Source organism: Bos javanicus, chromosome 22 (genome assembly GCF_032452875.1).
Source record: "Bos javanicus breed banteng chromosome 22, ARS-OSU_banteng_1.0, whole genome shotgun sequence".
In the NCBI taxonomy this organism is placed as follows: domain Eukaryota; kingdom Metazoa; phylum Chordata; class Mammalia; order Artiodactyla; family Bovidae; genus Bos; species Bos javanicus.
Genome location: NC_083889.1, coordinates 49,817,926 through 49,845,481, shown reverse-complemented (window position 1 = coordinate 49,845,481; position 27,556 = coordinate 49,817,926). Strand labels below are relative to the sequence as shown.

The window sequence follows — 27,556 nt, the reverse complement described above, 5'->3', positions numbered from 1 at the left end:
GCTCTGCATTGGTCCGCTGGCCTGCCGCTCAGATCTGGCTCTGCCCCCAGCGAGAGCGGGAGCCGGGTCGCAGTTCTTGCAGACCACTGCTCATTCTCCCTGGCCCACGTAGAATCGCGCGGGGGACTGTGGGCGGTCAGGCCTTTCTTAGGGCAGAACTCTGGCCACCGGCTAGCCCGGGCTTCATCTCCACCCGGACAGACTCGCGCTCCCCAAATGCAGGTGGGCACAGGTTTGGGGAGAGCACTAAACTAGGAGTCCTTGAGCCAGCGTTGAACTCTGGCTGGACGCTCCATTAGCTTGGTGAACTAGAGCAAGATGCTTCTCCTCCCTGGCTCTCAGCTTCCTGCTCAGATGGGCTCTGGTGTGAGGGCTGTTGGTAAATGGTACTCACCTCTGGCTAGAAATGAGGCATCTTTCAGAGAAATAGGGAGATGGAACGGTATTATTATTGGAGAGGCATTATTGGGCACCTGGACCCAGGAAAACCTATATATACCCCTCCATCCAGAGCGCGATTACCTCTAGAGTGAGGAGCTTCCAGATACCTTCTAATTCTCAGGTTTTCAGAGGAACTTTTGGGGATCGCTTGTTAATAGCTTGTTACAAATACAGATCCCTGGGTATGGGACGGAGCCTCGGAAACTGCATGTTTAACAGTAGTCAACAGTGATCTAGTTGACAATAGACTCGAGGGCAGGGGGGAGTGGCATTGGCAGCCCACACTTGAGAGACCCTGCCATGAATTTTATAGGAGCGACTGAGGCACACAGAGAGGACCTGGACAAAGCCCCCCGACGAGTCAGCATTCAAACCCTGGTCTACTAATACTTCCAATTTAGAGCTGCCTGCTCCAAACCCTAAAACAGGGGTTAGAGGGTCAAGAGCGGCCCTGGGGTCCAGTCGCCACCTGGTCCTGGACACTGGTCCTGTACAGGTCCTGAACACTGGGTGCCACTCCTCAAATTAGTGCTCGCCCCCAACACTGGGCTACGCCCACGTGCCGCTCTACCCACACATGGTCTATGTTAGGCCACGCCCCTGCACAGAGCGCCAGATCGCTTGAACTCCTGGCCAACTGATGACACGCCTCCGTTCGGGCGGCCTACACATCTCCGGACTCGGTACCAGTCACCGCAGGCTAGAGCCGTATTCCTGCTGTCACCTTCAGGAAGACTGGGGAGCAACCCTAACACAACGCCACCCTTTCCCACCGTGGGCCTGCGGAAATAGTGTGTAAGGCGTTCACACCCACCCCGCCGCCACTGGCCCGCAGGGGCGTCCGAGGTGCAGCCCAGCGGCTCTAGGAACCCTGGAGCTGGTCGACGGAATCCGCCCGAGCCCTTTCTCACGTGAACCAACCCCGGAAGCAGAGCCTCTTGGGGGGCGCTCACATCCGGGTTATGCACATCCGGGAGCCGAACCCACGGCAGTTTCTTCAGGATGGCGGGAGAGTGGAGTAGCCTGTTAGAAAGGTATGAGCAACACCCTCGAGACCTCGAGTTCTTCAGAGTTCTGGTAGCCTTCCTCAGAAAGGCTGTGTCCCTGTTGTAGAGATGGAGAAACAGGCTTGGTTAGAGGCAGTCTTTCCGTGAGAACTGAGAGGGAAGAAGCTGCGCCTGGCTTTAGGCTTCCCCTACTCCTTGGGCAGCACTCTGGTAGTCAGAGCTGCCTCAGGAGTCCGAAGGATTTGTGTCTTGCCTGGAACGGTTACTAGCTGGGTAGCTTTGGGCAGGTTGCTTCCCGTCCCGCAGTCTTCTTTTCCTCCCTGCTTGTCTGAAGAGCGGCACCTAACAGTTGTTTAATAAAGGCTAGTTTGAAACCAGGTCTTTGTAAGAGGAAAGGAAGCCACTGATTTGAAATCTTTAGCTAAATGTGTTTGTGATAATTTTCACATAAAGTTAACAAAAATTGTCATCTAAAAGTTATTTGTGTCTTTATTTTTGTTTGCGCTGGGTCTTGGGTCTTCCTTGCTGTACTCAGGCTTTCTCTTGATTCAGTGGTGGCGGGGAGCTTCTCATCGTGGTGGCTTCTTTTGTTGCAGAGCACAGGCTCCAGGGCGTGCGGTTTTCAGTAGTTGGGGTTCATTGGCTTAGCTGGCCCATGGCATGAGAGATCTTCCCTGACCAGGGATTGAACCTGTGTCCCCTGCACTGGCTGGCGGATTCCCAACCACTGGACCACCAGGGAAGTCCAACAAATTGTCAGATTTTTAGTTGGCATTTTATGCTGGTGTTTAGGACCATGGGTTAAATTGGGTGGAGGGATCATTTTCAGCATACAAATCAATGATGTGTATGTGTGCTAAGTCGCTTTGTGTCCAACTCTTTGTGACCCTGTGGACTGTTATCTGCCAGGATCCTCTGTTCATGGGATTCTCCAGGCAAGAATACTGGAGTGGGTTGCCATGTGCTCCTCCAGGGGGTCTTCCCAACCCAGGGATCCAACCTGTGCCTCTTACATCTCCAACATTGGCAGGCAGGTTCTTTACCACTAGCTCCACCTGCTGCTGCTGCTGCTGCTGCTGCTGCTAAGTCGCTTCAGTCGTGTCCCACTCTGTGCGACCCCATAGACGGCAGCCCACCAAGCTCCCCCATCCCTGGGATTCTCCAGGCAAGAACACTGGAGTGGGTTGCCATTTCCTTCTCCAGTGCATGAAAGTGAAAAGTGAAAGTGAAGTCACTCAGTCCTGGGAAGCCCACAAATCAATGACAGTACATGCTAAATGTTGAAAGCAAAACTCCGAAGCAAAAGCAGTCTTCTCCCCTAGTAACACTAGTTAAGAGCCTGTAACATTGACTCCCTCTGTGTGCTGAGATGCCTCCCAGGCCCTCGATATTCATTGATTGAGGCACTGCTCACCAGGGAGTTTGTGTTCTTTCTTTCCTCTCTTGTATGGAGGAGGAAACTAAAGCTCAGAAATAATGACTTTTCCAAGGTCACATTCTCTGGGTCAAATAGATCTCTCCAGCCCCAAGCCTGCCAGCCCATTTTTTATCAGGGACTGAACCATGGATTCAGATCACTTGAGCCAAAGACCTGAAGAAAATGTCACTGACCAAGGCAAGAAAACTCAAATAGGTGGGTGAGGGTATAAAATGGAGTCAGAGGGAACAGCAAAGTATGCCCTCTCACAGGCAACAGGTCAGAGAAGAGGGAGTCCCGCGAGGCTCAGCTGCTGTCCTGATTCTTCTTCCCTATTCCAGGGCAGCCGCGTCTGAGGACCAGCCATGCTGAGGACCCAAAGCCTGTGACCGCTCCATCTCCTTCCAGCTGAGGCCAGTCACCATCCTCAGCAGCTGACATCACAAGAAAGACTTGGGCACCTCGGGGAAGTACTCAAGGGATCCCTTCCCTGAGACGTGGAGCATCAGGGCAGAATGCTGAGGGCCCTCCTCTCTGGCCTAGGGTGGAGGAAAGGCATTTGGGGGTGCGCCTTCAGCTCATGGCAACCCCATCAGCCTCCGGCTGGGTTGAGTGCCACCGAAGTGGTCAGCCACTGGACAGTGGTCTTTGAGGAGAAGGGCATCCCTGAGGCCCGGGAATCCAGTGAGTACATCGTGGCTCATGTCCTTGGAGCCAAAACAGTTAAGTGCAGTGTTGTCAGGAGGGCAGGAAGTGGGGGGAGGGAGGCCCTGGGGAAGGGACATCCAGCCTTTTCCACTCCACTGAGAGTGCTGAGCTGAGAATGATGGGATTTTTCTGAAGGAATGTCTTAGGCAAATACTTAAGTCATCCATCCAAGAAACGATTACAGTGTGTGCCGGGCACTAGGGCTTCAGGGATGACCAGGGTGGCCAGTGTTGGACCCACAAGCATCATCAGTGAAAGAAACCTGGGTCAGGGGAGCCAGCTACTCATGTTCTCTATGGGTCAGTTTCAGAGCCTGAGGCCAGCACTGCGGACCCAACCCCTAACCCCTTGGCAGCTACAGTGTATCCAGGAGCTGAGTAGCTACCGATTGCAAAGGTGAGTGCCATGGACCAAACCTGAGGGCTCTGAGTGGGGAGCAGGGTCCAGCTTCCTCCAGCCCCACCAAGTTCACGGTCAAGGAGGAAGAAAGTGTCCAAGGACTCAGAAAGTATTGGGATGAGAGTGATGAGAGAGGGGTCATGGTAGTAAATAGAAAGAAGATGGGCTTGGTTAGGAGTTCCAGGGCACAGGAGGTGTGACCGTACCCGACACATTTGGCCACAGTGGTGTCCCCACCGAGACATGGCCCTGTTAGTCCCTTTGCTGGCACTGATGATCACCTTCTTCCCCCTCTGCAGGATGCCTGTGCAGTACATCCTTGGTGAATGGGACTTTCAGGGTCTCAATCTGAAGATGGCACCCCCAGTTTTCATCCCTAGGCCAGAAACGGAGGTAGGTGTGCCCGCTGGACTAGACAGGATGGGATGAAGGAGTTCAGGGTGCCTGTCTTGTCCCAGACTTCCACCAGGGGGCGCTGGGGCCCCATTATTGCTATCTTTTAGAGACAGCACCCTTCCTGGCTGGCTGGATCGGTGGGGTCAAAAGGAAAGAGGTCTCTTGCTGGCCTCCTTGATTGTCATCATTTCCCAGGCCACTGTCCCAGCCTTTGGCTGTCAGTGGCTCATGATGGCCCAACTAGTGCTGCCCTCCAAGTAGTCAGCCTATTCCCGTCATTTCCCTAGGAGCTGTCCCATGGGCCCATAGCCAACCGAACCCGTGGGAAACAAGGGCCTCCTCTTCCTCAGGAGGCAGGGCGAAGTGGAGAGGGCTCCTGCTGAACACCTAGAAGCCTGGGGCAGCTTTGTGACCTCGGGGAGCTTACCGCTCACCCCCTCTGGACCCAGATAATGAGAGGGTTGGGGTTCCAGACCAGGGAATTGTTCGAATCCTTTTACCTTTTCCATCCACTTTCTAGTCAGATCACTGCTTGTGTTTCTCAGTTTACTAGGACTGAGGAATGTGTGGTCCCAACATGCTTTCTGTAGGTGAGGCACCTTAATCCTGGGAGAAATGCTTTCTAGGGTCTTGGGCTTCCCCTGACCTTGTAGGTGGCGGAGCTGGGAGCCAGAGAGAGCAGAACAGGTGGCAGGGTAGGACAGTGGGGGCTGATAGGCAAGTCAGAGGGCACCAGGTTCTGAGAAAAGGCACACCCATTTCTGGGGAAGATCAGACCTCATCCACCTGCTCCAGCCAGGGACCCAGAGCCCCTTCTCACTTTCCTAGCTTCCCCCCGAGCCGAGAAACCCTCTGACCCCACCGCCCTCTACATCATGTGGCTGGGAGGCCAGGTCCTCACCTTACCGCCCAGTGTCAGGGTAGGGACAATAGGGAGTCTGAGACCTTGCTGAGGTCACAGGGCTGCCTGGACAGGGGGCATGAGGCAGCACTTGGACATCCTGTCTCCTGGGTCAGGGCCCCTTCCCTCACAGGGGCTGCCCCATCTGGGACTGGATGAGCTGGGATGGGTGCAGAGCCAGAGCAGGATGGGCCTGCTACCTGCAGGCTTTGAGGGGGCCAATCTGTCACTCCTCCAAGCGTGCAACATCTGGCCAGGAGGTCACTTACCATCCCCAGCTGCCCAAGGTCAGGGCATTGGAAGGAAGCTACCATGATGACCTTTGAGTCCCTTTAGAGCTGACCTGGCACCAACTGCATGTTTCAGGGTTCTGAGTGTTGGGTGTGGACTTCTGGTTCCCGTATGCGCCCCCCACCCCTCCCACCGCCCCCTGCCTTTCCTGGGTGGATCTGGGCCAGGAGAGCAGCTCTGCTGTCAAGGGTGGGGGAGGCGGGGGAGAGGAGGGAGGCTGCGGTGGGGAGGCCAGGTCCTTGCCTCACTGTGCACACATTTCTCAGAACTTGCCAGGTTGCCCCAGTGTAAAGCCGCATCGGGGGTGCCTTACCAAGAACTTGAGAGGACGTGGCCTGTGGCGGGGAGTGGGGAGAATGAGTGCGCGGGAGGGGCCGTGCTGCTTGTGTTCTCTCCATCCATTGAAGGGTGGTTTCTGATGATGGCTGCAGAATTCTGAAATGCAGAGTCGTAGGCGGCATGTGGCCTGACCAGTTGGGTTTTCCCTGGGGGTGGGAAGGTGCTGCAGTCCCCAGCCTGGTGGTATGTACAGTAGGAAACCCAAGGCTGGAAGCGTGAACTGTTCTTGCCCAGCTTGGTGGGATGTGGGAGGCTCAATGCCCTGTCTGTGATTAGCTTACAGGAGGCAATGCCCCCTTCCTGGGGCGCCCCATCAAGAACGTAATGCCAGTGTGGGTGTTCCTGGCACCCAGGTCCTGCTGAGACCTTGGGCCAACCTCTTCAGGGCTTTGGAGTCCTGTGGAGGCAGTGGCTCCAGGCAGAGCCAACAGCCGCATGCTCTTTGCCTCCTTCCCACGTTCCCCTCTGCTCCCATCCTTCTGTGTTCTTGGATTCTTCCCTTGTTCACCTGGAAAAGGTGCCCTGCGCCTGCGACCGGCTCGATTTTCAGTTCTTCCAAGGAGCCACCAACTCTCAGATGAAGAGGCACTTTTCTAGATGAGGAAGAAAGTTTCTGGACCTGTTAAGAGTGATCTCCACCCCTACCCACTGTGCCTCAGGTGGTCCTACAGCCAAAATGATCCCTCCATGGTTTGGAGTGTGAGAGAGGCGGAGGGCACTGGTGGCCCAGTCTCTCAGATTCATGCCTTGCCCAGGGTAGCCATTCACACATGTGGTGTGTGTTTCTGAGGTCGGGGTGTCTCTGTGAGGTGGCTGGCCAGTGTGGTTGACTAAGGGGTCATTCTCCAGCCAGGGTAAGTCTACGGAAACCAAGAGAAGTTCACACTCCTGACAAGTTTCATCTGTCCGACTGGCTGCTTAGTACTTGGTCTCACCACTGAGACCGCAGGCTCCCGGCCACAGCCCTAGACTGCTGGCTTTGTGCTGGCCCCAGTGCTGTGGACCCAGCTTGCTGCCAGCACTCCAGTTCCCCAGTGGTGCCTGGTACGGGGATGGTGGGAACAAGTAAGGGGAAGCCCTTTCTGGCTGGAGATGGGCTGTCTCACCTTTTGGTAGCAGTTTGGTGCAGAAGGGGCTTGGAATCGGAAAAGTTGGACCCACTGGCCAAGTTCTACCTGCCTTGTACTTGCTACCCTGGTGACAGGTGAGCTTTGCTCCTGGGTTGGGGTGCCTGGGAGGATGAAATACTTCTGGGGACTCACCACTGAAGAACTTAAATGGAAAATGGGTCTGAGTGATCTGGAGCCTGCTGCTCTGTTGGGCATAACTGTTGACATTGAGACTTGGACGGACAGGGGAGTCTGAGACTTGGAGGGTAACTTCCTGCAGCCACTGAGAGCTTGCCCAGCCCTTGGGGAGTAGCCAAGAGGTCTCTTTGTGGGCCAAGCTCTGCCTGTGTGGGACACACTGGTGGGATAACCCCTGGGCTTTGCATCATGGAGCGTTCAGTCTGGCGGGAGAAGCACACCCCACCCTAGACCTAGGCCCATGGTGAAGAAAGTCATGGGAGAGAGCCTAGAGGAAGTGGCTGTCTTTCATATGAGGGAAATACCCAGTTCTGACCCCTTTCCTCATTCCCTGAGCCAACCCTGCCTGGAACCCCAGGAGTCCTCAGCCCCCAGGGGGCCCTCTCCAGCCTTCTTCCAGAGGGCAGGTCCCTTTGAGAAGGGACCGTACTGCCCTTCCCCTGCTCCACACCTGGCTCCTTGAGCGCCCACTCTACTGCTGTTTGGAAACATTTGGGCCAGTGGGCAGCAGTGGCCCGTCACCCTCACCTTCATGCTATATTGGCTCCCATGCACAATCTGCAGGTGGCAGATAGGTGAGTGAGACTTGAAACTGTAGTTTCTAAAGTGACAGTGTCTGAAGATGTTGCCCCGCCACCAAGGCAGGTACAGTGTAGTTAGGTACCTCCTACTCTGCCATGCCCACTTATCCTATGCCCTGTGTATGCCACAGCCCCCTTCAGATACGGGGCTCAGGTAAGGCTGTATCACCCCCCCCCCCCGCCCACAGCCCCTCCTGGAGGGAATTCCCTGTCCCTTTGACCTTGGGGCCTCTCTGGGGAGGCTGTGAGGAAGCTGGGGACACATTGGCCCCTTGGCCACCATGAGCTGTAGGCCAGCCTCCTGGTGAGACCTTGACCCCTGGGCCTCACTTTCCTCAGTAGGGTTTAATTAACAGATTAATACAGGGAACATTCTAGAAGCAGGGCCAGGCACAGAGTGGGTGGCCAGGGACCATCAAGTATGATTCTTAACTTTGGTATAAGCACAAAACAAGAGGCTATCTCTAAAGGGATTAGCTGGGGCTGACTGAACACCTACCATGTACCATGCATGGGATCAGTGCTTCATGAATATGCTTCTGTTGAATCTCCATTTGTCCTCAGTGAGGTGTGTTATCCTTAGCTATGCTCATATTTACAGACAGGGAAACAGAGACATAGGGAAACAGAGACATAGACAAACAGTGACCTGCCCATAGCCCCCAGCTGACATGAAGTTCAGTCTGGCTTTGGTCATCCCCCTCCTCCATTCACACAGGGGCAGATCAGCACCAGCTCTGAGATCTGTCTGCCTTGCAGGAGCTGGTTGAATGGGTGCTGGAGGAAGTGACCCAAGGACCCCGTGTGGTGGGAGCTGAAGGCGGCCCCCTCATCTTGGAGGTGGGCTGTGGATCAGGAGCCATCTCCCTCAGCCTGCTGAGCAGGCTTCCCCAGGTGAGCCCTCTGTGCATGGGTAGACTGACTGGCACTCGCTGCCCTTGCTGCTGATCCTCCCCCCGCCTCTCTCTGTCAGAGCACTTAGGGGAAAATAACGGGAAGTAGGAAGAAGACACCTGCCCCAGCCCACATGGTCGCAGCCTCTAAGTCCCATGCCCTTCCATCTGGCCAGACTTTGGCCACAGAGAGGGAAAAGCTATTGAGCATCCCCTTCCTATTCTAGTAGAGAGTTGGAGGAGGGCCCTAGTCCCCAAGCCTGGTCTCTCTGAACATCCTGCCTCCCATGTACCCTTGTTCTTGGGGCAGAGCCGAGTCACTGCTGTGGAGAAGGGAGAAGCCGCCATCTGCCTGACCCATGAGAATGCTCAGAGGTAGGTGGGCTTGAGGGCAGAGGGTCAAGGTGGGGGAGTCAGATTTTAGGGCCTGATTTCAACCCCTGTCTAGGTATCAAACCCACTGACCTTCATGCCCAAGAAGGAGGAGGCAGTGGAGGTGGCCTGATGTATTTCCCACAGGGTTACAAATAGACAGTGGACAACCAGGTTTCTTGCTGGTCCAAGAAGGGTTTAATCTCCCAAGACTTTGTAGCCAGGGGTAGGAGTCTGTTCCCACCCACCGTGCTCACCTCTCCCTTCCTGTCTCTCCAGGCTTCGGTTGCAGGACAGGATTCAGATCGTTCCCTTCGATGTGACCTTAGGTACCTTTCCCAGTCCTCTTCCCTGGGTGGAGATCCTGGGTCCAGGTGCTGCTGGCTGAATGAGGCACTCTACAGAGATGGAGGGAGGGTTTCTCCGACCTTCATTCACTCACCCACACACACAATCTCAGACCAACCCTTGCTGAGGACAGGCGAGTCCCCTTTGCCTCCTGGGCTGACCTGACCCATGAAGGAACCAGCCAGAAGATCTTTTTTACCTTTCGTATCCTCCATGGTGAATGAGTTTAATTAGGGCTTGCTATTGTCAAGAGATAAGCAGAAGCTCTAGAGAAATCCTGGGGACCAAAATACTTGAGTGTCTGCCTGGCCCATACAGCGTGTCCTGGGAGTTCTGGCTCCATTTCAGATTCCGTCACATCCCCACAGGATCCTTGAGCTTCATGTACTGTCTCCATGGAGTGTGACACCTGGTACAGGATGGGGCCAGTAAACAGAGCCACTAGAAATCAACTGGCACAGGCCAGGCTTGCCCTCCATATACTCTGTGTTGGTTTTGAGGCAGAGTGTGGCAAGACGAGTGGGGCTGCAGAGAACAGAGGCTCTTGCTTGGCCAGGTAGTCAGAGATGGCTGCCTGAAAATGGCACTTAAACAGTGTTGCTTATTGGGGAGATTTTTAACAGGAAAGAGAGAAGTCAGGGACACTCCAGGCCATGTCAGAGCATATATACTCCCACCCAGGCTGCCGGCCGGGGTCCTAGGATCCTAATCTGCAAGTCTAGTTTATCAGGTCCAGAGATAGTGCCGAGATACGTGACTTGGGGTAAACCCAAGATATGTGACTTGGGGAGAGGGATTACCCAAGGGTCACAGTGCGTGGATCTTCCACCTTTCACCTTCCATTCTCTGCCGTGTGTTCCCTTTGACCACAGTGGAGAGCTGGGCACACCTTCTACCCTGGGGCCCTGTGGACCTGGTCGTCAGCAACCCTCCCTACGTCTTCCACCGGGACATGGAGAACCTGGCTCCTGAGATCCTCAGGTGTGGGGTAGACCAGGGAGGCCAGGCCTGAGGACTAGTGGAGTGGGTCTGCCTTGGAGGACCACTCTGGGAGGGAATGCGGAGGCTGGGGGACTGAAAGGAGCAGGAGTGTTGAAAGAGAGCCTCACTCTGGAACCCACAGACCTACTTGGCTTCAGCACCTGCCTTCCCACTTAAGACCACTGAACCTCTCTGAGCCTTGGTTTCCTGCCTCTGAAAGGGGACTGGTGGAGCTTTGTTGGGCCAGGGGATGGACTCGGTGATGACTAAGATCGCAGACAACAGTATAGGATACTTGGAAGGTGCTCGGACAGGTGCACCATTTTCCAGAAGACCGAGGCCTAGAGACGGAAGGTGACTTGTCCAAGATTGTTTGGGGGCTTAGCTGGAAAACTGGGACTATGAGCCTACTCCAGGCTTTTCACTGAGCCATCCTGCTCTCAAATGAGCTGAGAACCAGGGGTCGCCCAGGAGCCTCTGGAGGAGGCCATGGTAGCATGTGTTAGGGTGCTGGCTGGCTTCCCACTCCCTGATTTTTAGGAGTGATTAGTGCCAGCTCTTGGCTTCCCCAGGCCAAGAATAGGAACATCATTGTGGGAAGACCCTCATGCCCTGAATACAGTCAGTCAGTGGGATTTGCTGAGCATGCCCAGCACTGCTCCATTTGGGGGGTGCTGGTGGAGGGGGGCATTGGAGCTGCCACCATTTGGGGACCTCTCTCTGGGATCTCAGACTTTGACCCCAGAATATAAGTTCCACAGAGCTCTCTATGGAAGCCTGTTCAGCTTCCCCATACTTTCTATATACCTCATCCCAGGCCCTCACCTTCCACTGTTTTCCTCTTCAGATATGAAGACCCAGTAGCCCTGGATGGTGGTGAGGAGGGCATGGACATCATTACCCACATCCTGGCCCTGGCTCCTCAGCTCCTGAAGGACTCTGGGTATGGAGGGGGTGTCTTCTGGGTCTGACCTCTGCAGCCTTCTCCCCCGCAATGTGTACTGGGCCTGCTTTGGCCGTCATCCCTCCCAGCTCGGGCAACCCAGAAGTGCAGGTCCAGCCTTGCCCAACTGAGCTGACCCATTTCTCTCTCGCGTAGAAGCATCTTCTTGGAAGTGGACCCACGACACCCAGAGCTCGTTGGCAGCTGGCTTCAGAGCCAGCCTGACCTGCCCCTCAGTCTTGTGGCTGTGCGCAGGGACTTCTGTGGGAGGTGAGACTCAGCCCTGTCCCCAGCCCCACGGACCAGCCATGCTGGTCCTTCACAGCCCTGGCTGTGGAGCAGGTACGCGCTTCCCACTCCCTGCTCATTCCCCAGGGCCCAGGTAGTAACTGGCCGCTTGTCCCTGTCTCTCTAGGCCGCGGTTCCTACATATCAGGAGGTCTGGGCCACAGCGTGGTTCCCCTGTGGATGCCTGGCCAGGGCGCCAACCTGCCAGAGTGCCTTGCTGACATTTCTACCAGGAATGCTACTTGGAGGGAGATAGATGGTGCTGTCCAGAACCCCAGATGCTTGTGGCATTTCCCATGGCTCTGTGATTCTCCATGCTCCATGATTTCTAGGAGACTGGGGAATAGGAGCAAGGGTGGGAGTGTCCTTCCTGGGGCAGCAAAGGGCAAGGGTGCACAAAGACCCACAGTGCAGCTCAGGAGCTGAGCAGACCCAGGTTCCCAGTCTGGCCCCATCGTGTCAGTGTGGCCAAGGCAGGTTGCTGTGTCTTTAGGGGAATTGCTCTGGGGATGTTGGAAGATACGGCCAATAAAGTGGCAAGAGACCAGCAAGTGATGGCCTAATGTTTTGTTATTGGGATGTGTGGGTCCCCTGATGCTTTGCCCCTAGGCTCTGCTGGGGGTGAGAGCATCCTTCTGCCTGAGCAGGTCTGGCTGGCAGGCCCCAGCTGGTGGGTTTGTGGGCGGCAGTGTAGAGACAGGCACGTGGTTGCTCCTTCTGGCCTTGAAGCTGGGGTGCTTGACACTGAGTGGCTCCCTTCTGAGGGCTGGCTTAGCTGTTCAGTGGCTCGGGTACACTTAACAGTCCCCCCACACCCCCCCGACTGGGCCTGGGCTCAGAGCACAGGAACTTCATCTGAGCTTGAGCTTGGGGATGGCGCCTGCTTCCTGGAGGGGGCATGGCCAAGGGGCCTTACTGTGCAGTTCTAGGGTCACATTTCCACATTTACTTAATTGAAGGCTTGAGCCAGTGAGGGGTGCACAGGGCTCATGTTTGCTTTTTATTCCCATAGTTTCTAGGTAAAACATCCCTTCCAACTCAGCTTTGGGGTTTCTGAAAACCTCTCCATCCCTGGTTGTAGCTGGGAAGAGTGAGAAGCTGAGCCAGAGTGAGACCTGCACCCTAGCTCTGGTCTGCAGACGTGTGGTTTCCAAGAGGCCTAAAGTCCCAGCCCTTCTGTCAGCAGTGACAGGAAATCTCTAGGCTGGCAGGTGCTGGTGTTAGCCTGCATCAGGGGAGGTCTCGGGGAACATGGCAGGCTAGGCTCGCTCATTCTGTTGAACTCCCCCTCCCATCCGCCCAGCCCAGTCATTTCAAGGGCCTGACCTGGTGATGTGGTGGCCAGAGGCAGTGTGATCTGGTAGACAGCATCCTCTGATGGAGCCAGGAGGCTGGGTTCCAGGGCTGTGTCTTGCAATGGGACCTTCCCTGTGAGAAACTGGCTCTTCTGGTTCCAAGGCCACCGTAAGGTGGCAGCCGTATTTTGCTCTCAGCCAGGTGAATTATGCATCTGGTATTGGAGGGCCCACTCCCAAGAGAAGACATGGCCTGCCTGAGTTCCTGTGATGGGAGGAGGCCAAGTGGCAATGGGAAGTTAGGTCCCTGCCTTGCGGGGAGTCTGTTTGCTGGAGTCACACCTGGCCTGAGCGACTCCCTCGCTGGTCATGGTATTTGCCTTCACAGAGGCCACACTGCAGTTCCCAGCAGCATTCTGTCCTGCTCCTTACCCAGCCTAAGCTGGGTGGACCTCAAGGTGCCCATGGCTTCCTTTGAGGAGGAGCCAGAGACTCCCCCTTAAGACTGCTCCAGAAGGAGCCTGGAAGGGTAAGGTAGGCTTTCAGAGCCCCCATGTGCTCCCAGACCTCTGCCTACCTCACCAGTATTGCCCTTCCTCTCCTCCTACCCCTGTCCTTTGGCTCTAGCTGTCTTTACAACATCTCAGGGTAGCTGCCCTGACCTAGCAGTCTGTTGCCTCCTTATCCCACAACCCCGGCTTCCCTGATGGTCCTACCCTTCTGACATCAGGCCCGTTACCGAGGAAAGGCCTTGGCAAGCATGTGGACATGGCTTCCCAAGAGGACAGAATGATGCAGAGTGAGAGTGTAGGAGCAATTGGGGTCACTGAAGCAGGAGGCACCCTTGGGGAGAGTTTCCTCCCATGAGGCCTGAGAACCCTGGGAAAGAAGTTTGTGTCAAGTGAACCTTGGTCCTCAAGCCTTCAGCCACTGGCTTGATTGAAACTTGGGCGTTGAGGTCCAGTGTTGAAGCCACACCAGCCTGGGTGCAGAACCTGGCAACTGCCTGTCACTAGGGTGTGAGGGGATAAGTGACTTCCCCTCTCTCAGCCTTAGCTTCCAAGTCTAAGAAATGGAACCAAGTGCTTTATCTTGATATGATTTTGAAGAGACCATGGGTTGTACCTTTCACGGGGCACTGTGAGTGCTTTCGTTGCCTTCCTGGGAGGGTAGACATAAAGAGGGCCATGTACCTGCATGTGTGTGTCTTGTGCTTGGCATCAACATGAAATAGGCAAAAGACATGGCAGTCTGGAAAGGAGGGAGGGCAGGGATTTCAGTCTTGGGCTCTTGACTTCTCTCTGCCCTCTGGAGATGGAGCCACCAAGAGGCTGGTGGCCTGGCAGCCAGATCTCCCCTCAGTCTCTCCTCGCCCTCCTCACCAGGGCCTGAGTGCCCTAGGGTCCACGCCAGAGAAGCCAGTGGCTCCAGCCCAGGGAAGGCCACTCTCTCCTGCCCCGTCTCCTCCCTTTTTCCTGGGGCCAGAGTCAGAGAGGAGCCGCCTCCTTCAGCCTGTGTCACGGAGCCCTGGAGACGGTAGCGGGAGGATGTGGTGCTAATGGGGGAGTCCAGGCTCTGCAAGCCCCTGAGGTCTTAAGGGATCTGCTTGCTGTCCACCCAGTCTCCTTCAGCTGGAGCCACAAGCATGGGCAGAGGGTGTAGGAGTCCTTGATGGTTGTATTCTGGGAAAACAGTTCCATCTCCTCTGACAGTGGAGGAAACCGAGACTTTGCCTCAAGTTGGCTGCTTTTCCCAGCTGCCCATGACTCTCTCCGTGGGGCCCATCTTTACTGATATGTATCTTTTCTGCTCTCCCAACCCCTACCTGAACCCTGGCTCGTTAACTGCTCCCAATCCCTGCCCAAAACCCTTGGCTGGCTCCCCATGACCTGAGTGGTGTCTGTGTCTGGCCGAGTCCAGATCTGAAGGGCTGGGGGAGGATGGCTATGGGAAGGTCTTGGGGAGCCCTACCAAACCCTCATCGGTGCTCTGAGTAGGCTTCCGTTGAAACAGAGTTCCACTGCTGACTGAGTTTGGGAACTGTAGCCTGTGCAGGCAGCATGTCCCTCCCTGTCCACCTCTGGATTCTTTTTTCCACTGCCCTAGACTCCAGCTTCCCTGTGTAACTCTCCGTTCCCCAAACACCCCTCCTTCCTTTTGCCCCGGCTGTACGTTCATCAGAAATGCCCTTGCCCACCCCTGCCAATCCAGATAATCCTCTCCTTCAAGCTCCAACACAAATGCCGTCTCCTCCGGAACACCCACCCTGACCTCTGTGTTCTCACCACCAGCCCCTAGGCCACTTCTTCAAGTAACAATGACATTCTGCCCACGCATTTGGGAGCCTTCCTGTCTCTTCTCTCTGGGGTCCCATGTGGGTCTGGTGTATTCTAAGCCCAACAGATGTCCAGTAATCCAACAGTGTGTGCATTTGCCTAAATGTAGCTGGAATTTCCCATGTGGCTCACATCACAGCCGACAGTAGCTCTCGGGTATTCTGGTCACAGTAGGGAGGGCCTGGCCTCCCACCCAGGCCTGGCAGCTGTTTGAGTTGAGCCATAGCCAGTTGGAGGGCTCAAGTGCACCTGATCTCTGCACAGCAGCCACGCTGAGTACAGGCTGTCCTTGTCGGCAGCGGGGGCAGGCACCAGGTTTCCTGGAGCTCTGGGCCCCAGCAGCCCCCAGCCAGTGTTGGCCAGAACAGCAGCCTGGTCTCCACCCTCCAGGATTCCTCTGTCCTAGGACAGGCCATCATGGGTGGGGATTGGGGCTGGCAAAGCAGTCCTCCCCCTCCTGTGGTAGGCAGGATAATGGCCCCAAAGATGCCCGTGGCTTTGTCCCCTAAACCTGGGGATACATTGCCCTACATGGCAAAAGGAACTTTGCAGATTTGATTAAGTTAAGGGTCTTGAAGTGGAAAGATGATCTTGGACTATTCAGATGGACTCAGTATAATCACAAGTGTCAGAGAAAAGGAGATGTGATGATGGCAGCAGAGGTCAAAGTGATGCCGTTGCTGGGGAGTGGCCCATGAGCCGTGGGGTGCAGACAGCTCGAGATGCTGCAGAAAGCGAGGGGATGGATTCTCCCCTAGGATCTCAAGAAAGAATGCCTGCCGTCTTGCCAACACCTTGATTTGGGGCTAGTGACACTGATTTTGGATATCTGACTTCCAGAACCTAAGATATGATACATTTGTGTTGTTTAAAACCACTAAACTCATGGTCATTTGTTGTGGCGGTAACAGGAAATTGTTAACAGATTTTGGTGAGTCAATGAGTGAGTGAGTGCTCAGTCGCTCAGTCATGTCTGATTCTTTGCGACCCCATGGATTGTAGCCCTCCAGGCTCCTCTGTCCATGGGATTCTCCAGGCAAGAATACTGTAAGTGGGTTGCCATTTCCTCCTTCAGGAGATTTTCCGGACCAGGGATCCAGCCCTTGTCTCCTATGTCTCCCGTGTTGCAGACGAATTCTTTACCACTGCTGCTTTAATACCTAAAAGTGCAAGTGGCTCTGGAATTAGAATTTGGAAATAGGCAGACGTGGAACGAATTTGAGGTGTGTGATAGATTGCGTTGAACACTTCCTCTGAGCAGTGAGGTGGCTGGGGAAGGGGGAGGGAACCCTTATACCCAGGAGACCTGAGCTGCTTGGGCTCCCTCGAGCTGGCCCTCTGCTGGAGTGAGAGGACTGGAAGCTGCCCAGGGTGGGGCTGAGAGAGGCCAGCCTGGGATCAGGCGCGCTGGGGAATGGGACTGGGATTGGGAGAGAGCAAAGCGGCCTCCATAGCCCGTCTCCAGTCTCCAGAGGACCTCAGAGACTGGATCCAGGCCCGGTCCCGACTGCCACAAAGTCACATGGCCAGCCCAGCACCCAGGAGTATGTGAGAATGAGCAGAGTGCAAGGTGAGCAAGTACTGTGTCTGTGAATTGAGCACAACAGCCCTTGACTCCAGGCTGATCCCTCCATGGAAGCCGTGGAGGTCCGACTCCTTTCAGCCCCTAAGCAGGGTCCAGCTCCTGCTACCAGCCTGAGCCAGGCTGTGTGGCTGGGATAGAATTGGGTCATTCCTAGGGATCTCAATGTGGGAGGCCTGGGTTCAATCCCTGGGTTGAGAAGATCCCCTGGAGAAGGGAAAGGCTACCCACTCCAGTATTCTGGCCTGGAGAATATACAGTCCATGGCGTTGCAAAGAGTCGGACATGACTGAGTGACTTTCACTTAACACTTAGGGTTCTCAGCCTCATGATACCCTGAAGTGAAGTGGCTAACCCGAACCTTTGACACATTAGTCCACCTGCAGCTGTGAGTGTGTGCACAGGCCGGGGCCCATGGGAAGCCCTGCTGGTGGTTGTGAGGAGAGCAGTGTTCCCCTTTGCACCCCTCTCTGAGGGGACTGGTTATCCATCACCACCACCCAGAGAACCTTTAGCATCTTTGGCCTCATAACGAGAAAACTGCTAGGGAAGAGCTTCAGATTCTGGGACCACTCCCCTTCCAGGACACTTCCCTCAGTCATCCTCCAGGGAAACAGTGGGGAAAGGCCAATTTAACAGTTCACAGAGTAGGAAAGACCAGGGAGCCTCCTTCAGCCTTGCTGGGGCCCTGGGCCTGGCCTTGACTGAGGAGAGATAGGGAAGCGGCTCAGAGCAGCTCTGCCCAATGGAAGGCGGGCCTTGTGGTGGCTCCTTCCAGGGGCCAAAGTCTGTCTCGGAGACACTGACTCTCAGAGTAGGGAATGTCACCATATTGCCCCTGGTATGCTGGGTCTGTAGCCCTCTCCTGGGGCCTGCATTCTAGGGGAATGGCGGGGTCAGACTCCCAGCCTGCTGAGGCCAAGGAACAGATTATGGGGGCTTGAGGCACCCACAAAGATCCCTGTGTACAAATGAGAGCATTGAGGCTCAGTAGGCCAGGGCTGGGACTCAAACCCAAGGCTGTTCTCTGCCTCCCAGCTTCCAGCCCTTCATCCCCTGCAGACCCCCAACCCGCCTTGATTTCCAGGAGTAGTTCTGTCTGCCATTCCTGGGAGTCAGTATGAGGCCAGGCTATGTGGGTGAGCAGAGGGAACTCTGAGCTAGAGCTGCCTGGGCCTTCTTTCCTTTGGACTTTGCAGCTGGGCGAAGTATCTGGGCAGCCCCCAGGTCTTCCCCCTGTTCTTCCATCTTCTTGCCATCATTTCTGAGGCTCCTACTGGGCATTGAGTCCTGAGCAACTGCTTTACCCTTGGTGGTGGTAATTCTCACAACCCCACAGACTGGGTTTTTAATCACATCCATGATGAGGAAACCAAGGCTCAGCAGCACGTAGTCACAGGTCAGGTCACACTGCCGGACTGGAAGGGAGGGGGAGGTCACCACCAGTGCCCATGTGAATGGTCAGACTGAGGTCAGCATAGCTAGGTTCTGGGCTGCCCCCTGTAAAGCTTAGTGCAGAGGTCCACCACCGAGGCCTGTAGATCCATAGGGCAGGAGCAGGGGTTACCAGGGCTGTTCCCAGAGGGCTTTTTTTTTTTTTTTAAGTTTTTATTTATTTATTGACTGTGCTGGATCTTCATTGCTGCACACAGGCTTTCTCTGGTTGTGGTGAGCAGGTGTAGCTGCCGTACGCAGTCTTGTTGCTGAGCTTCTCTTGTCGTGGAGCACAGACTCAAGAGTGCTGGCTCAGTAGTTGTGGTGCATGGGCTCAGTTACCCTGCAGCATGTGGGATCTTCCCAGACCAGGGATTAAACCTGTGTCTCTTGTGTTGCAATGTGAATTCTTAACCACTGGACCACCAGGGAAGCCTTCAGAGGGCTTGGGCCCTTCTCCTGGGGTGTGTGCAGCATAGGTTCAGGCCTCAGTCTCCCGAGCCCAGCAATGTGCTAGTCTCGTGGGAGATGACACCCCTCAGAGGAGCCTGGAAAATATGGAGACCTAATGGTATACCCTGAACCAAGTGCTTCTGGGATTATCTCATTCATTCTCAAGACATCCCATAAGGCAAAAAGTCCGTGAACCCTCCCATTTTACAGGTGAGGAAAACTAAAACTGGGAAAGGCTAAGGAACCTATTCACATGCAGGTCGAACTGTTATTCCCTTCCAGGCTGAATAACCCTGGGCCTGATGCCATGGTCATCACACCAGGCTTGAAGAGGGTAGGGCCCAGGACAGGGTAGAGCAGGCCTGGAATGAGGACAGTCTGGGCAAAAGCCTGGGAGCCTGAAGGCACATGGGCAGGAATGTGTAGTGGCGAGGTGGTGATGATGGTGGATGCCCTTGGAGGAGCTCTGAATGCACTTTGGGAACCACAGCCTAAGGTAAAGAGTCTCAGGGTGAGTTACAGGTTCAGGTAGGCACTGGGGATATCCTCTGGCTGCCAGAAAGAGGGGTTGGGGGAGCAACTGAGCCAAGGTCTAGAGGCTGCTAGGAGCTAGAGTAGTTGACCTTCTGGAATAGAACAACTCATAACCATTGCTGAGGACCTGGATATAGGTTGGGGAGTAGCCAGTACCACAGTAGAGCCCAAGGCTCTGACTGGAACGTGGGGGCCCTGGAGCCACCTTGGACTGGGGACTAGAATGGACAGGGTATCTGGAGATCCAAATATGACCCTGTGGGGATATAGTCTAAAAGCAGCCCTTTAAATGGAGTCATGAAGACCACCCTCCCAGGTCTGAGTGCTGTCAACAACAGTAACTGGCCTCTCCATGTGTAACGGTGCCAAGTGCCACAGACACTTTGTCATAAATCCTCTGCACATGAGGTGCACCTTCCTTAGCCCACTAGACAGGTGAAGAGACCCAGGTTTAACTTGCGCAACGTGACACAAGCAGGAAGTGGCCATGCTGGGGTTTGAACCCAGTTCTCTGACCCAGCTGGAAGGGGAGTGAGCAGGCCACAGAGGCCAGCTGCAGCCCAGGGCCCTGGGACCCAGTTGGGGTGCCCCCAGGGCCGACATGGGGTTCCAGGGCGAAGAAGAAAGTGGTGAGTCAAACAGAAAGCACCAGATGGGGAGTGAGCTTCCTCCCCTCCCAGCTGCCCCTGGTGCCAAACTTTCACACCCCGCTGCAGAGGAGCCCGTGGGGGAGGGGAGGGCAGTGAAAGTGCTGCTGCTGAAAGGAGACTGATGTACTCCGGATGTGGCGGGGGGAGGGATGGGGGGGGACACACTGACAGTCACCCAGACTCTGGTTCCCAGCTGACAGGTGGGAGAGGAAAGTGAGTCCTCTCTCAGCATAACTTGGTGTAAAGCCTACCAGGCCAGAGGGGAGCATTTCAGGTCCCCAGACCTGAGAGGTTCTGGGAGGAGACGCATGGATGTGGTTGTGCCTAAAACCCTTCTTGGAGTCATTGCACAGCTCAAGAACTGCTCAGGGCTCCCCACTTTCTGCTGGCACAGAAATCCTCTCTTGTCATTCCACCCAGCCCTCCTGCCCAGATCCCTAGAGCTGTGGAAGTTTCAAACCAACTTTTACATGGAACCCAACTATGTATTTTTTAAAAGACAAAAGCAGTGTCTTAAACAAATGGATTTTGTTAGTTCACGTTCTCAACATTTGGCATTAAGTCCATCATGGTGAACAGTGATGAGCACTGACGTTTAAACGGGGGGATGGGGTGGGAGCTGCAGTCTTGTGTCAGCCTCAGCTTTCAGTTTCTTGCAGTATTTGATTTCGGTGGCCCAGGACCAAGTGACCCCACCAAGTGATTTGCACAGACAAGTGGGTACAAATGGGAGTGTGTTTCTGAAGGCCCCCTTGCAGTCTCTTATTCTCAGGGACCTCAGAAGAAGCCTTATGTCCTGCTCAGCCCAGACCCAGGACTCTGGACACAGGGGAAGGAGTCTTAAGTTATCATAATTTGGTGTTGTGCCCATCTGAGTGTGTGTGTCATTTTTTAAACTGGGTTTTTTCCAGTACTTAAAAATATGAATGAAAGAAAGAGAGGGAGAGAGAACGGAAAGGAAAGGAGGAAGGGAAGGGAAGGAGAAGGAAGGAATTCAGGCTTCTGAGGATGCCCTTGCTCAGGTTCTTGGTGAGGAAGCCCACCCTGACTGCTCCGCCCCCACCTGTCATGGAGGTTCCAGTGCCGCCTCTTACTCAGCATCTGTCTCAGCAAGTGACTCTGGGCCACATACTTCTGAAAAGTCTTAGGAGTCCACAACTCCTCCTGGTTTCTGTGGGCCTTCCAGGGACTCAGTCTTGGTTCTGAGCAGGGCAGAAGGCTCTACGCAGGGGACAGGGAATAGGGGCTTCCCTGGGCTTTGTGTTGTGTCTCCAGAGGTGGGAGGACTGGGGAACCCAGTGCCCCTGAGAGCCTGGGGTTTCTGAACCTTCAGTTCTGGGAACTTGTTGTGCTTCAGAAAGAGAGAAATGAGAAGCAAAACCCTAGGGCCTCAGCGCCACCAACCCCCCCTTCCTCTCTTCCTTCCGCTGAGTCATAGCCAAGCACCCAGCACCTCTGCCTCCTTCGGGGCCATACGGGTGGGGTGGAATTCACGGTCACGTGAGGACACAGCATCTGGACAAGTCCTCTTTTCCTGCAAGTGTCTGTGCAGAGCCCTGAGTTGCTGAGCGCTAAAGCTGCCTCCCAAGCTTGGAGAAGGGGTGACTGAGGTCTTTAGTATCCTGTGTCTCCCTGCGATCCCCAGGCCAGATGTCCACCTACAAGCATTGAGCACCAATTGTAAGCCAGATAGGGTGATTCAGGTGGGGCCCTGTCCTTGAGGAACTTGTGGATTTGGACGTGGGCTCTTCCTCACAGGCCCCTCATGAGTGACTGGGTCCTTAGGCTTGCTCTGGTCAGTGGGGAGCCATGGGAGCCAGGCCACATCACACATGCCCATCATAAAGACCTGCACACGCTATGCAGGTGTCCATAGGTACGTGCAAATGCACAGGTGTAGGACTGGGGCACGTGTGTCCATGCCCATGATCATAGATGTCCACACAGGCCCTGCATTGCATTGCGGAGCTCCAGGCTCTGGTACCCAGCTCAGGACCTTGTGTGTGTGGCCTCTGTGAGAGGCCCCAGGTTGTTGAGGGCTGAGGCTACCTTCCAAGCTGGGAGAAGGGGTGACTGAGGTTCTTAGGGAAGAGATGTCACCCTGTCTTGGAGGCCCAAGTACTGTCACTGAGTCACGAGAGTCCCTGGGAGTTTGAGTACTGTGCCTCCATTTTGTGGAAAAGAAAGCTGAAGCCCAGAAAGGGTCCCTGACTTGCCCAAGGTCACACAGCAAGTTGGGGGAGATTAGAAGGGGAACAAGCCAGACCTGGGCACCTGTCTACCTCTTTGACCTTTCTGGCCTGGCATTTGGGGCTTGGCACCCCCTGATGACCACACTGCATCAAACTCTGGGTTGATTCAGCAAACCACCTGGGGCCCAACCACAGGGTCCTCCTGCACCTCGCCATTCCCAGGAACTTTCCCTACACTGCGTCTTTGCCTGGGTGACCCAGCTGCCTGCAGTTCCCTCTCTTTCTCAATCAGTCTCTATCTCTCTCGGATTCCTCAAATAAGATCCAAACTTCCAAATTCTGCTTAAATGCTCCTCTACCTTCTTTGACCCCCTGTGACCTTCCCCTACCTCTAGCCTCTCTTGGCCTCTGTCCCCCTCATTCCCACCCACTGTTCACCCACCTCCTAAATATAAAATTAACCCATAGAGCCCTAGGCTGGGTGTGAGGGGTCCTTTGAGGCTGAGACAGTGGAAGCCACACCCAGGCCAGTCCAGCCCTCCAGACTTTGCAGTCACTGAGCTGGGAGAAGAGACAGCAACTCTGCTGGGCCTCACCACTTGCCCCCAACTCTGCCCCTTTGCTCAAAGCCCAGACCTGGGGCACTGTACTTGAGGTGAGATTGGTTCCTCAACCCTCAACGTTTACCATTCCGGGTTGTTTATTCCCCCACACCTTGACTACCCCTCCACCGAGGGCTTGGCCTGTGTTCCATGGGGTGGAGGGTGGGGGTCAAACAAAGAGTGGAGAACCCTCAGATTTTTGTTGGGTGTCACTCTTACGTTGAACGACTCTGGCCAGAGCTGTCTGCTCCTTTCCAAAGCTCTTTCTCTCCATTTGGTCTCAGGAGGTGGGCAGGGGGTTGGCCATCTTTGCCCCATGAGGCTCTGAACCCCATCATGCCAGCTGTCCCCTCACTCCTCTCCAACCATGACTGGGAGCCTAAGATTGATTGTCGGACCTACCCTTGGTGCTGGAGTATGAAGGAAAAATGGACAGAGACACCTCATCAAGAGTTGATGGCCAAGTGGAAGACAGAGGCAAGTAAACAGGTCCTTATCCTTGCTGCGTGTGGTGTGTGTTCGATTACTGTCTGCTGGGCACCGTGCCAGGCCCTGGGCATGGGCGGTATTCAGATAAGGCCCTGCTCTCGTGGAGCATGTCCCCCACTGCTCAGGTCCCCACTCAGCACTTGCAGTGCTCGGCTTGAGGCTTTCCCTACAGCACAGGCCAGCTTAGGGGGTGGAATGGCCAGGGAGCTCACTCACAGGAGCAGCCCTAAGCCCGCGAAGGGTGGGAATTGGTGTACACATCCTAGCTTCCTCACCCCCTCAGGTGGGACAACCCCAAGGAGTGTTCTACACCACCTGTCAACCGGGGACTGACTTCAGTTGCCCACAGAGGGAACACACTCATTTACACACCTGCTCTGGCTTCCTTTCCTTCCCTGTCTCACATCCCCTCTCCTCTCCATCAGGAACCAGGAAGACTATGATTTTACCCAGCTCCAAAGCTGCCATATTCCGAGGATGCTGGTAGATGATACAGCTTGGAAGATACTCCTGCTTGAGAAACAAAGGTTAGTTTATTTCCCACAGTAACAGTAGACAGAGGATCAGCATTTTCTTGGACCACTTTCCTGAACCCAGTGCCTGCAGCTTGACCCTATAAGGGCCAGATGATGCCTGCACATGCAGTATGTTGACAGCAGAAAAACCCTGAGATCAGGGAACCCAAATCTTTTATAACAGACTGTAAGCCAACCTGCCTAACCTTTGCCCCAGAGGCAGATACTATCTTTATTATACTAGACAATAAATAAATCTGCCTTTTTCCCTGGAAGGAGACATTATCTCTATCTTCTAAGGCTATTCACTGGAATAATCACCCTTGAAAGTATTGTTTGGAACAAGGGCAGTCAGTGCCTCTGTGAACAAATGTACAGAAAAGGGAGACAACCAGGAAGAACTGTCTCCCAATACCCTATCGGTGCTTCTTGACGTCACCTCCAAAATAAACTATTTGTGTTTGGATCTTTTTATTAATATTTATTATCTGTTTGTTTATTTGGCTGCATCAGCTCTTTGTTACAGCATGCCGGATCTTTCGTTGCACATGTGGGATCTAGTTCCCTGACAAGGGCTAGAACCCTGGCTCCCTACATTGGGAGTGTGGAGTCTTAGCCACTGGACCATCAGGGAAGTTCCCGTGTTTGGATCCTTGACCCTGAGCCTGCCTCTGGGGAAAACCCTTCAAGACTGGGAAGATGACACTAAATGAGTGTTAATGGGTTTTCTGATGTGGCTCTCATTTCTCCAGATCTGTCCTGCGAATAATGCAGGGGAGCCACATGAAGGAAGAAGTTTCCTTTCCCAGAATCAGTACTGTTGTGACTTCTTAGGAAGGTGCTCTAAAGGATTCTTGGAGTGTCATTTTTCACATTTAAATATTTAGTCCATCTAGAACATGGTGGTTGCCTCTGTGAGGTAGACATTGGACTTCATTTTTCCCCCAAATCATTCTAATATAACTTATGGGAAATTGTGCCTGGTCCATCACTAGTATCTTCTAATCTGCCTGCAACCTATTATGTAGAATATGTCACAAACACACACATAATCCATTCACAGACAATGGACTAATGAACACATGGGCATCACCATCACTGGGGATTTGACAGTCAGCACTGGCACAAAGTAAGACAAACCCAACCCACTCGTGATGACACCATTCAAGCTCCAGTGAAATGCAGGGAGGCTGCGAACCAGCCTTAGAGTTCACAGAGGGTTTGAAGGTGAATTGGAAAGGTTTCTTTCTAAAAAATATGTAATAACTAATGAAAATTTCAAAAACTTGGGGACTTCACTGGCCGTCCAGTGGTTAAGATTCTGTGCTCCCGGTACAGGGGGCGCAGGCTTAATCTCTGGTTGGGGAACTAAGATCCTGCAGGCGGCATGATGTGGCCACAAAATAAATAGTATTTCTGGGGCTCCTGTCCTTGGGCCCATGGTCAAGGGTTAACCCGAGGGGTGGGCTGGGACTAGGCAAGAAGCCCCAAGGAGAAAAATCACCAAACATATATACTCCTCACCATGATTCTGTACTGGAGGAGGGCATGGCAACCCACTCTAAGTATTCTTGCCTGAAGAATCCCCCTGAACAGAGGAGCCTGATAGGCTGCAATGACATGTTGGGGGAGGTGGCTAGCAGGTGCTCAGTGCTCAGTGAGAGCCAAGAGTGATTGGAGGGCTCAAGGGGAGAGCAGCTCCCTGCCCACACCTCTGTCCAGCCTTGACCAGGGAGGGGTCTCCATTCTTCTCAAGGCAAACAGGTCCTGAGTGGTTAAAAGACTGTCCCAAGGTCACCCAGCCAGAGAGGGAGGCCCTTACTTCCTTTCTGTGCCTGTCTAGACATGCCCCCCAGCACCCCTTCCCAGGCCCCTGGGACCCGTGATAGGAACATTCATGGCCACTCCTCAGAGTGTGATTAGGTCCCAGCCCAGTCCCAGAACGGGGTCACAGCCTCCATGGCTTCCTGAGGGCCCTGCAACTTGTCCTCTTCATTTTCTTAAGTAAGGACGCCGAGGCTCCAGTGGGCCAGATGTGTGCTCAGGACTGCACTGCTGGGCACGGGCGCTAGGACCACACCAGGTGGCAGATGCTGCAGCTGAGGCCTGAACCCCAGCAAGGGGACAGATGCTGGGGGAACAGACTGGCCTGAAGGGGAGACAGGAGTCCTGGCCGGAGGTTGCCTGCTCGTCAGTGAGGGACTCAGTGCTCAGGGCGCGCGCTGGGGTCCCATCTTGATCTCCCTCCTCCCCCTCAGCCCATCACGACCCGGCTGCTCACCAGCCTGGCCAGTACTGCCACCGAGCATCGCCCAACGTCCTCCTTTGACCTGCGCCCCTCCCCTGCACGCCGCCCCTCCCCCATATTGCTTCCCATTGCCCACTCTGCCTGTCCTAGGCTGGGTGCTGGGTACCGTAAGATGTTGTACCAGACCTGGACCTGCCCTGGCAGACTCAGTGCTGAGACAGAGGAGTCTACGGAGGCACCTGCAGTCAGGGAGGGTTTCCTGGAGGCGTGGATTCCCAGCTGTGGCCGCGGTGCCTCCTCCCCCTCACCTGGGTCACTGCCCCTCCTCTAAGCCTCTCTCCCTGGAGTGGCCAGCGGGTTCCTGGAATCGTCCCATTGCTCTTCAGTGCCGATTCCAAGAACTGCGGCTCCTGGCAGCACTTGCTCAGGATCCTTTCCTAGAACATAGGCCTCGCCCCACCCAGGCTACTGGGGTCTCAATGGGCAGCTGGCGGAGGGAATGAAGGAGGGGTGCCCTGGGTGGGGCCTCTGTAGGATCCAGACACTGGGAGGTGGGCCTCGGCTGTCAGCCCAGAGAGGGTGGCCACCCTAGCATCGGGGGAAGGAGGTCAATGTGTGTGAAGGCACTTTGACTCCAGTCAGCTGTGGGGGCGGGCTAAGCCCAGGGAGTTCAGCTCACAGCCTCCCTGCACACACAAGAGGCTCACCCATGGGGCCTTGAACTTCGGCTGTGGTTGCTACACTCCACCCTCAGTCCCCGCCCCCCCCCCCCCCCCATCCCAGGGTTCCATCTCATAAGCGCAAGGCACAAGCCTTCCTCTGGCCTCAGAGCAGGCCTTCAATCAGATAACCTCCAGAGGTACGGGCCAGGGCACAGGAGTGTCAGGTTCTGAGCAGTGAAGGGGGGATGGGCCAGGGGGAAGGACAGGACACCTGTGTTATTAATCATGTTATAATTTTACCTTGCTGGATTATGATGGAGGAAGTCACCCCATCCCGCACCCTCAGCAAGGTGGGTGGGGGTTGGGGGTGACAGCCCCCGATTCGTGGGCCAGGACAGGATCCACCTTCCCTCAAGGTCACTGGGCCTCCCCCTCTGAGGCGTGTCCTCCACCCCCGCCACCTCTGAGCTGGCGACAGGCCTGCCCACCCGCCTGGGACCTGCCAGATCACGTTGAGCAACCAGTTCCTGAGAAGCGTTGAAGGCTGTTTGGTTTAAAATTAACTCCCCCGCTCCCCCTCCCCTGCCTGCAGGCCTCCTCCGAGTTCTTGGAAGAGGCGCTCTGCTCTTTCTTCCTGGGAAGAGGCCTCTAGCCGCAGCTGCTGCAATTCTAGCAAAAACACCTCACCCAGGGTGGGGGTGGGGGGTACCCATGCCCCGCCTTCTCTGCCCTCTGTGAGGACACCCAGGGATCCTTCTGGAGCCTAGCTTGCCCCAGTGCATTCACTGACCCCAAGAGGAGAAAGGGGGTGACTGTCAAGGTGCCAAGAGCAGGTGCTGCTGCCCTAAAGCCCACACCCCCTCCCATTGGCGCCTGCTGGCTCTGAAGAGTAAAAGGGCTACAGAGACCCAATCTGGGCACCTCTGGGGTAGAGACAGTGAGTGCTGATCAC

At 54.9% G+C, this 27,556-nt stretch overlaps 1 protein-coding gene across 6 annotated transcripts; it reads left to right on the top strand.

Annotated features, from left to right (window-relative positions):
• Nucleotides 1-1,365: 1,365 nt before the first annotated feature.
• HEMK1 (HemK methyltransferase family member 1) lies at nucleotides 1,366-24,160 on the top strand. Of its 6 annotated transcripts, none has more exons than XM_061397495.1 (12): nucleotides 1,366-1,475; nucleotides 3,207-3,587; nucleotides 3,878-3,969; nucleotides 4,272-4,365; nucleotides 8,547-8,681; nucleotides 8,991-9,055; nucleotides 9,332-9,381; nucleotides 10,273-10,381; nucleotides 11,229-11,324; nucleotides 11,484-11,594; nucleotides 22,975-23,167; nucleotides 23,605-24,160. In XM_061397495.1, exons 2-12 carry the CDS (start codon nucleotides 3,381-3,383, stop codon nucleotides 23,620-23,622), a joined length of 1,170 nt encoding a protein of 389 aa, XP_061253479.1. In that variant the 5' UTR covers nucleotides 1,366-1,475; nucleotides 3,207-3,380; the 3' UTR covers nucleotides 23,623-24,160. The 6 variants fall into 6 exon arrangements, with proteins under 6 accessions (XP_061253479.1, XP_061253482.1, XP_061253481.1 ...); XM_061397493.1 differs by having other exon boundaries at nucleotides 1,367-1,475; nucleotides 11,481-11,594; XM_061397494.1 differs by lacking the exon at nucleotides 1,366-1,475 and adding an exon at nucleotides 1,579-3,081 and having other exon boundaries at nucleotides 11,481-11,594.
• Nucleotides 24,161-27,556: the final 3,396 nt, after the last annotated feature.

Bases quoted from the DNA above. Each gene is read 5' to 3' on its own strand.
- HEMK1 (XM_061397493.1), top strand. From the start codon at position 3,381: ATGCTGAGGGCCCTCCTCTCTGGCCTAGGGTGGAGGAAAGGCATTTGG. The intron at 4,366-8,546 runs GTAGGTGTGCCC...TCTGCCTTGCAG, and splicing joins TCCCTAGGCCAGAAACGGAG to GAGCTGGTTGAATGGGTGCT. The intron at 9,056-9,331 runs GTAGGTGGGCTT...CTGTCTCTCCAG, and splicing joins ACCCATGAGAATGCTCAGAG to GCTTCGGTTGCAGGACAGGA.